At 42.5% G+C, this 9,970-nt stretch overlaps 1 protein-coding gene across 3 annotated transcripts in view; it reads right to left on the bottom strand.

Annotated features, from left to right (window-relative positions):
• Positions 1-411: 411 nt before the first annotated feature.
• fzd3a (frizzled class receptor 3a) overlaps positions 412-9,970 on the bottom strand; it is a 17,100-nt gene continuing 7,541 nt past the window's right edge. For 2 of the 3 annotated variants that reach the window (XM_077736573.1, XM_077736581.1), the window contains exons 3-8: positions 6,136-6,332; positions 4,938-5,400; positions 4,067-4,366; positions 3,744-3,995; positions 2,458-2,999; positions 412-1,899 (exon numbers count right to left, since the gene is read on the bottom strand). In XM_077736573.1, the coding sequence (XP_077592699.1) occupies positions 1,665-1,899; positions 2,458-2,999; positions 3,744-3,995; positions 4,067-4,366; positions 4,938-5,400; positions 6,136-6,332 (1,989 nt within the window). In that variant the 3' untranslated portion in view covers positions 412-1,664. The remainder of the gene's footprint in view (positions 1,900-2,457; positions 3,000-3,743; positions 3,996-4,066; positions 4,367-4,937; positions 5,401-6,135; positions 6,333-9,970) is intronic. The other variant, XM_077736589.1, reaches the window with a different exon arrangement.

Genomic DNA, 9,970 nt, shown 5'->3' on the forward strand with positions numbered 1-9,970 from the left:
CCCGAGCCTGCTGCCTCCAGAGTCCCATGGGCCGAAAAGGCCCGTTAGGACTACAGTCAGGACCCATCCATCCCCACCCAAGAAACGGAGGAATGCTATCCTCTCGTCTACTGGGGTAAACCCCAATATACAGGGGCTGGGGGCAATAAGTATGCCCACACCTGCTTGGCGCCTCTCCAGAGTGGTACCAAAACCCAAGCTGTGCATTTCTTGACCTCACGCACTAGCTCAGGCTTCTTCTCAATTGGAGAGGTGACATTCCACGTCCTAAGAGCAAGTTTTTGCAGCCTGGGATTGGACTGCCAAGGATCCCTCCTTTGGCTGCCGCCCAGCTTTCAAACACCCAACCTCTAAATGTGACATACAAACCCCACCAGCCCGATAAGGTAATGACTCAACTTTTTTTTTTAATCATTTATTTAAAAAAAACATTTTCTGTAAATCACAAACCAACAGAATGTTCCAAGCCAATGTAATAGTCTAATATAGGAGTGGGCAAAAGTCCAAAAGCCACATGAGCATGAAAGAAGACGCAAATGGAAAGAAGGTCAGGTGAGTATGAATTTTTTTCTTTTTAGTGAATTATATATTTTTTGTCATGTTTGTTGTTATCTAGTTTATTACAAATGCCTTTATAGTTGTTTGTTCCAGTAATATTTTATGAGAAATACTTTCCCTTATAAACTGGCGGGGGGGAAAATTCTACTGACTTGTAAATGCCCAATAAGTACAATCAATACCCAACTGGCTGCATGTGGCTTGCCGACCATATTTTGCCCACCCCTGGTCTAAAGAGTACAGGGAACAATTCACTATTCAGCTTTGACAAACCCGATTTACCAAGATCAAACATAGCACTTACCGTATTTTCTCGCGTATAAGCCATATCCTAAATTTGCCTTAAAATTGTTGAATTTGATAATTTCTCATTTATAACCTGCCCTTTCATTCACAATTTTCGCGTCCATAATCATGGTTTTAATGGGGCAAACAAATTACTTTGAAGGGAAAAAAATCACCACACTTGGAATTCCTGAGATACTGTATGAATCGAAAGCACATTTTTAGGGTCTCAATATCATAAGAAAGTTAGTAATTCATTCAGTAATGGTTGTTTTCTTGCTGCAAAATTGAAAATAACTAACAAATGGTAAATGTTAATTTTCCTACATTGACTGGTAAGAAAAAGTATAGCAACCCTGTAAGCTTTGTTCGCAGACAAGTCATTCAGTCATCATTTTCTGAGTTACAAATACGGCTTATATGCGAGAAAATATGGTACTATCCATACATTTTTTGCGATCACTTTCTAACCTTGACTAAATCCCGTCTGTCGTCTTGCTTATATGGACGGTAAGGCAGAAATCTTAACTCCATTACTTATGAAAACCATGCTTTAAGTTGAAAGTCTTTCACGAGCATGAAAATGTTCGAAACGGAGGAATTTTAGCAAGGAAATAGAATCAAGTCCACCCTGCGATCGAATACAAGAAAGGCCAACTAGTTAAGTGAGCTCAAAAGGTGCAATTAAACCATTCAAAAGGAGCCCATGAGTCTTTGGATCTCTCTGGGGAAAAAAAAATCCTTTCCGTGTCAGTTTCGGAGATAGGCGAGATAGTCCTGGCACCGATCTAAAAAGAGAAGGCTCACCTCGATGAGGGTCATCAGGGGGCGTCTTCTTCCAGCATCCGGCGGATGCCGTTTGAAGGGATCCCCGGCGGAGCAATGGGAACGCAGCTCAAGTCCCTGACGCTACCGTGCCGCGATTGGCCGTCCAGCAAGTGCGTGGAGCCGTGCCGCGAAAGGCTCGAGTTTCTTGTTCGGAACAGGTCGTCTAGATGGGGTGTGCTTCCGTAGTACCCGCGTTCGTCAGAGGCGCGGAAGCTGGACCCCGTGTATCTATAGGGCGTAAAACTCATTTGGAATTTGGGGAAATTTCATGACCCGAGCATCAAAAGTGAAATTAATTATATGGAAATTATTAAAAGTAGCAGTTTCTGAGTAGATGTAATTTCTTTGTAACCCAAAAGTATTCTAGAAAAACACTAAGTCGAAAGTATCCCCAAAATGTCCTTTTTCCTCCATACCCTAATGACTAAATTGAATTGTAAATAAATATGAAGAAAAAAAACATTAGCTGGCTAATACATATTCAATATTCATAAAAAAGATAATTCCCCACAGAAGAGAACAGTTAAATTGGCTATCTTTGTTGCTGATCTAAAAAAGAAAAGTCCAATATCTGTCCAATATATCGCTAATATAGGAGCAGGATGGTATATTATTCAACATCTAAAAATAAATTTAAAAAAATCAAAAATTAGTAATAAAAAATGTCAATAATTCAAAAAAAAATAACTTTAAATAACCATTACCTGTGTATTTTCTTTTTTACTACCTACTTAAATGTATATCTAAATAATTAAACATTCTTAAAATGATATCGATGGGACTAACCTGCCATCCCGCGAGCGACGCAGGCTGCCTCGGAATCCGCTCGACTCGGAGCGGGCACTGCGGAGCGAGCCCGCCCGACTGCCACTGCCGCTGTGGGGCTCGTCTGGGTCGGCTAAGTGGGTGGAGGAGGCATGCGTGGATGTGCCCTGCGTGGAGGTACCCCGTGACTTCCTAGCTACGGGCGCCAGGTTGTCCCTCAGGAGCAGGTGCGCGAAGTCGGGTTCCCCCAGGACCTGCCGGCTGCCGGCGACCAGGACGCTGTGGAGCGGAGGGTTGGCGGGGACAGAAGAAAGAGCCCCAGGGGGTGGAAGTAGGGGAGACGGACGGGTAAGTGGGCGAATCGGTGGGAGTGTGGAGAAGCAGAAGGTATGTGTGCGTGTGTGTGTTGCATACTTTTTGCGTTTCTTGCCGTGGAAGAAGCTGGCCCACTCGAAGCACGTCTTCTTGCTGCCTACCCAGAAGACGGATGGAATGCCCACGATCAGCATCATCACGTACTTGAGCAGGAACACCGACACGTCGGGACGACTACTCTGCTCTGCCTGCAGGTGAACACACACACACACACACACACACATGGTACATACTAGAACGAGTGGGACGTACTTGACCGACACTTCGTAGTAGTTCGATAATCACCCGAGTGTTTAAAAAAAATACTGAAAGCAGCAGGTTTAAAGAGTTTTTTTATAGTTACAAAGCAAATGTGTGTTTGTGTCATCACAACGTAGTACTAGCCTAGAGGCAGACATAAATATAGAAAGGCAGTGGGATTCTATCATATTGACTTTTTGTGCTTTCATAATGATGCAGTCCTCTTTCGACACAAACACACTGTGGATGAGTGTTCTTTTATTATAACAGCTTCCCGTAGATAGAAATTCGCCTTTATCATTTCTAGCTAAGAATACATTTTACTATGAATGCATACATAAAAGTATGTATAACCACGGATCTCAAAGGATTACCGCGTATAGACTAAATTATATACTAGTAAAATCGAGGTTCATGGAATGAAGCGAGTTTTCAGAATGTCACACCTGAGTACATGTTGAAGGCCAAACTAAACTACAGTGCAGCCCCTAAAATCATAGCCAGGGTGACTTCTCCAGTATGGCCATTCGTGGTGTAGAAGTTAACTCAACTGACTGCCATGTGGGCAACCTGAAGTTATTATTGATGATTTTTTTTGTGTCGCAGCTGTAGCTGCAGTAGAAGTTTTATAGCCATAACATCTGAAGCTGAAGGCGTCGCTAGGAAATTCACGGACCGCCACTGGGTCTTACCTGATAAGGGCACGGGATATGGTAGTCTCGACACTTCTCCTGGATCCATGTGGTTTCCCACACGGTCCTATGGCTGTTCTCGTACAGGTAGCAGGCCAGAACGATCAACAGCGGCACCAGGTAAAGCACAGAGAACACGCCGATACGAATCATGAACTTCACTAATTTCTCCTGGTTTTCTTTTTCCAGCGGGATCTCCATGCGGACCCGGTTCAGAGCTGCGATTCCCGCCAGCAGCAGTACCACACCCACCTTAGAGGAGGACACAAGAGTGAGTTATTCCATCCTAAAATAACGACGTGATCTCATCGCGTATTCCTTACCGCTACATCCACTCCCAGTGGTGCCAGCAAAAACCAGCGCAACGCCGGCAGGTTGTACAGACCGACGAAGCAAACGCCACTGACACCGTCGCCCTCGATCTTGTTCATGGCGAGCAGGCCGACAGTGAGCGCGCCGGGGATGCCCCAGGCGCAGGCGTGGAACAGAAGAGCCTTTTTCTCGATTGCCTCACTACCCCATTTGGGAACGGCGGCCAGGAACCAAGTGATGGTAAGGATGACCCACCACACACTTCCCGCCATAGTGAAGAAATATAGAACCATGAACACGAGGGTGCAGGCCTGGAAAAGAAAGTTGTTGTGATTATCTAAGATACAAGGCGTGTATATACATAGAAAATATCAGTTACATTTGACCTAAAGCAATGGAAAATACAAAGCAATTTAGATTTCCTGGGGATGCAGTAATCCCTAGAATATCGCGATTAATGTAGACCAGACATGGCCGCAATAATTGTAAAATATTATAAGTACTTTTATAAGTACTTTTTTTTTCTCAGTGCCTAGTAGCAATTTGAAGACAGGGGAGTGGCTTACGCTTACGAGTTTCAGCGTGGATTTTCACATTTTTATGAACTTTAAAAAAATATCTATATATTTTTTAAATAATTAATAGCAGAAAAAAATTGTACAGTGAATTCGCGATAATTGGGGTACAACACCCTGAATCGTGGCCAGCTGATCGCAGGGCTATATATATATATATATACAGTCTTCCCTTGATTATCACTCGATTATTTTTTTGGGGATATACATATATATATATGTATATAAAAAACTAAATTGCTTTGTATTTTTCATTGCTTTAGGTCAAATGTAACTGATATTGTTACAAACAGTTATGTGTCCTCACCTTATTATGGGAGCCCTGAGTCACAGTGGAGGCCCTAAACCTGCCGGGAACTGCAGCATTACAAGCCACACGGTCCTCCAGTAGGAAACCCAGGAAAAACATGAGGGACACCATCATGTAGCACACAGCATAGAAGATGATTGGTCGCTCCGGGTAGCGGAAGCGAGACACATCGATGAGAAAAGTGAGGAATGTGAAGATGGTGGCAGATAGGCACACAATGGACACCACGCCGATAAAGTAGCGGGCAAAAGACAGTTCCTGGCGAGTGAAGTACATGTTGGGGCAAGGTGGAGAGCAGTCTCGGACACCCATAAAGGAGTAACCCAGCTCTGGGTCTATTTTCAGCTCTCGGGGGCACCAGAAGCCGTAGTCGCGCTGAACGGGGATGGCGGGCTCGGTCGTGTCGGCGTTTGACAGGAGGTCAACGGCACGAGGATACGGATCGTCGCAGTCCGGAAACCTGCAGACATGATACGGGTGAGTTCACTTCAATGTAAAATGGCTTTACCACTTCATCAGGATTAAAAATAATTTGATATATACCAAATACTAATTTATTGAAGAAAATATATTGATCAATTGCTGTGTCTGGCAGCAGTGGATTGATTGGTCAGTGGGTCTGATCCTGGAGAATTTGGCTTGAATTTTATTTACATTGACATGCCATTCCCAATTTCAAAACAAACCTGGTTAAACCGTAGACTGTATTGCGCTTTTCTTTGCACCACAAATATTAAGTCTAATTTATCAGTAAAAATTTAATTCGGGGACGGGATCATGGTTTTGTAATACTATAATATTATATACTGATAATATTGTCATTTCATCACAGTATTGGCATTAGCCATTGCATACCATTGTTATCTCCATTATTGGTGCTAAAATGTAATAGTTTAATACCAGTCATCCCAGTTCAAATGGATTTGATGACAAAGGCAGTGAATGAGTTAAATTGACAGTAACAGTTTCATAGATTTCCCGTTTTTTCTCCATCCTTTAACAGTAAATGTAAGGGTTTCTTGAAAATACTGTAACATGTGTATTTTTCAGTGTGTGCTTTACAGTAGCTTTGTTCTTCATTGTTTTAGGAGCCTTTGCTTCCTTTCCAAAATGACAACCTTGCTTGATAAATAGAAAGGTTTCATAAAGTTTGTCAACAAATGTCATGACGACTAGACTACTGTTTGTAACCAACCTGTTGCATTCCATTTCCTCCGGCCAGCTAACGCCAAACATGTCCATGAGTTTGTAGCAGTCACTTTTGGCCTGAAGACACAACCGCCGGCAGGGCAGTGTCATGCGGCCATACTCGGTGCACACGGGCACGTAGAGGGCGCACAGGAACGTCCTCAGATCGGGTGAGCATTGCAAGTTGACCATGGGGTGGAAGGGCTGTCAGGGAAAGACACAGGAAGTGTGTTTTGAGTGTTTTCTGCTTTTGTGAGATGCGGGACAAAGACATACAAAAGGGGCAATGGAGCATGTCGTCTGACAGTTGCAATTGATGAGTGTAAAAACAACACTGGCCCTTGTCTCTAATAATCCTCTGCACCCCCCGCGTGCATCTTCCTTCTCATCAACCACCAACACACACATGTAATGCTACTGACGGAGCTTTTGTATAGCAAGGAGGACCACGCTGTGAGCGAGTGACACACTGAGCCACTCTGTGTACACACAAGCTAAAGTAACAAGGGAAGTACACTAATGTACTTCAATTACACGATTACACTCATCATCATCAATTAGGATTGTGACACGGGATGGGCAATATAATCATTAGTTGATTGGATAATTTGCTCAAAGTGAGGAAATGTTGATGAAGTCTCTTGTTGATTAGTCTAAAGAACAGCATGAATCCGGCTATGCTCACTTGAGTAGAAATTAAGGACTTAGAAATGGAAATCTGACAAAATTCATATAAATTGGTGTTAAAGAGAGCCTTTGTTAAAACTCTGGGTGCACCTAATGTGGAAAGGATTTCAGTCAAAGGACTAGATTGAACCAAACTAAAGCTAGATGACAGACAACAGCAGAAAGAAAGAGGGGGAAGGGTGAGTTAAGATGGTGGAGGGGGGCAATTTATTTGTCTGCATTGGTAGAGGAGGAGGGTATTCTGCTTCTGAGAACTGCTGGTGATTTTTAGCCACTTCAAAATGTGCATTCAAAATAACTTAGACCAGAATTTTGGGATTATTTTTGAAAATGAAATGGAATACAATACTAACACTCATCATTTCAAACTTAAATTCATAAACACATATTTGGCACACGGTAATTAAATTTGAATGTACTCATGGGATTGTTTAAGAATGTTTCAGTCCTAACATTCAATCTGAAATCACACAGGAAAAAAATGAATTGAACATAAAAACATGCCTATTTCTTTAGTTGTTTTTATTTTTTTTCCTGAGCTGCTGGGCATGCATTTGTGTTAAAATGTTCCTCCATATTTTGAATATTTATCTCAGATGGCTTAAATGACTCCAGGCTACTAACACAGTTCATTTAAGGCAACATATAGATACAGTGGACCAACACTGCAATAGCTGAACACACAAAGCAAAAGCCATCTAATGTAGTAGGCTTATAAAAAAAGAGCTCGTGATATACTCTTCCTATTCACTATGCTCGCCTATTTTTACCCCCATCACTATTCAAAGTTTGTCTTCCGAAGCTCCCCTCCTCCACTTCTTCACTACGCCGACAGCCATTTTATTCCAAGAGTTAACAGCCACCATGCAGGCTGGCGTAGATATACTATGCCTGTCTCATAAAGACCAGATAACCCTGGCTACTGCTATAGCTTCAATCCTTTCAATAGTGCCCGAGGGGGCTTCTCCGTGGGGGACTGAATGTTAATGGCAACACGAGAAACAGCTGGCCGACCGCTGGTTCAATTATCTTTGCATGTAGGCTTGCACAGGTAAAGTCTGGCATGGTCTATAATAACATTTCAATCAATCTGGACTCACTGTATGAAATATTAATGTGTGGCTTTTATCAAGCATTGTTCTTTAAAGTTGGAACTGAATTTCAAAATGTCAACTAAAATATATTATAAAATTGTGATAATGAGTATTCAAAATATGTTGAAGAGTTCATGCCCTCTAGAAGGCAACACCCATTCACCTAATTTAAAGACAATCACCCCATTCTTGCATAATCCCAATCACAGATGGCCAAACAGACAGGAGAGAGAAACACTCTTCTAATAAAATATTAACTATTATTGGCAAATATAACAATTTTCAAATGCCAAACATGATTTTGGCTAAAAGTACAAAGCAGCATTTACATTTCTGTAATATAATCATTTTGGTGAAATTATCCTCATGTCAACTATTAGGTCTGAAAGGGAAAAAAAAACGCTTTGACCTGAGATTCACCCCTGAGCAGTTGACTGATTATGCAGCACTTTTGAATATGATTAATATCAGTCTTCTCTCCATTATTAATACAGCCTAATCCTATAAAGTGCATTCATACATGTCAGCGTATGTCTTTGTGAATACGAACGGAATTTGTATTTAATGAAGGCAGCTGTGACTGACTGATAATCACAATGACGGAATCTGATCGTATACCTCCCATAAAGTCACCTTCTCTTCCCATCAACCCCCTCTCATCAACCTATTTTCCCCTCCTCTCCCTCTGCTACCATTCCAATTCTTCAAATTTCCAACCTTAACGCCATGGTAACGCCTGATGCATCACTCAGGAGAGGGGGGGGGGGGACGAGACGAGAGCTGAGTGAGGTTCGAGGAGGTCAGAGTATGGGGTGGAGGCGACCACCTCCCGGGAGGCAAGAAAGCCTTGACTCCCTTTGTTAATAGCACAATTGGGACAGTTTCCTGGGCAACGGGTGGGTGAGTCCTGCATAGGGGGAGGGGAAGGACAAAAGAGGTGGAGGGGGTCGGAGGGTTGTTGTGAGAGAGTAGAGGGATGGGTCGACCGAGTCATTTGTGTCATTCAGCACTAAGGAAGTGTTTGAAAACCTTGCCCCAGTGTGTAACGTCCGTGTACATGCACTCACAGTAGTAGCGGCGCCTGGCTCCCTGGATGAGCTTCTTATTCACTCAGTAGCCAATAAACACGCTGTTGGACATTAAATAAAACAAGAGAGTCTTTTAAAGCCGAGGTCACGCTGAGTTGGATTTACCAGACCGTGTTGTGTCTTTTATACAGTGTTCCGTCGCTACTTTGCGGTTCAGCTATCGCGGACTCAGAGCTATGCAGATTTTTTTGTAAGAAAAAAAAAAATACAAATATTACATTGAAACAACATATTTTACATTTTTTTGTTATAATGTGAATTTTACTCTCTCTACCTGTATTCTATACTATATCTATGTGAGAGGCTGGGGTTCGATTGCCAGATGGGAAACATTTTCCCTTAGTTGTTTCTATATAGTTGTGGTCAAGACCTTCCATTAATGACAAAAAAAAAAGTGTAGCTAAATTGTGGCGTAGTGGTTAAGTCACTTGACTACCATGTGGGAGACCTGGGTTCAAATCCCAGTTGGGACACTTTTTCCACTTAGTTGTTTCTGTGTTCTTGCAATCATGACACTCAAATGATTACAGAGGTAAGTGCAGCTACTTGGTGGCGTAGAGGTTAAGTCACTTAACTCCCATGTGGGAGACCTGGGTTCGATTCCCGGTCGTGACACTTTTTCACTTAGTTGTTTCTGTGAACTTCTTCTCAAGACACTGAAATGATTACAGAGAAAAGTGTAGTCACTTGGTTGGCGCAGAGGTTAGATCACTGGACTCCCGTCCGGGAGACCTGGGATCGATTCCCGGTTCGGACACTTTTTCACTTGGTTGTTTCTGTGGACTTCTCCTAACAATACTCAAATGATTACAAAGAAAAGTGTAGTCACTTGGTTGGCGCAGAGGTTAGATCACAGGACTCCCATGTGGGAGACCTGGGTTCGATTCCCGCTGCCGTCGTTTGGCTGAAAATACTTGGAAAGAAGAATTGGTCAATGGAATAAGAAGAAGGGGGAAAAAAAAAAGAAAAAACT

Source organism: Stigmatopora nigra, chromosome 2 (genome assembly GCF_051989575.1).
Source record: "Stigmatopora nigra isolate UIUO_SnigA chromosome 2, RoL_Snig_1.1, whole genome shotgun sequence".
NCBI lineage: Eukaryota > Metazoa > Chordata > Actinopteri > Syngnathiformes > Syngnathidae > Stigmatopora > Stigmatopora nigra.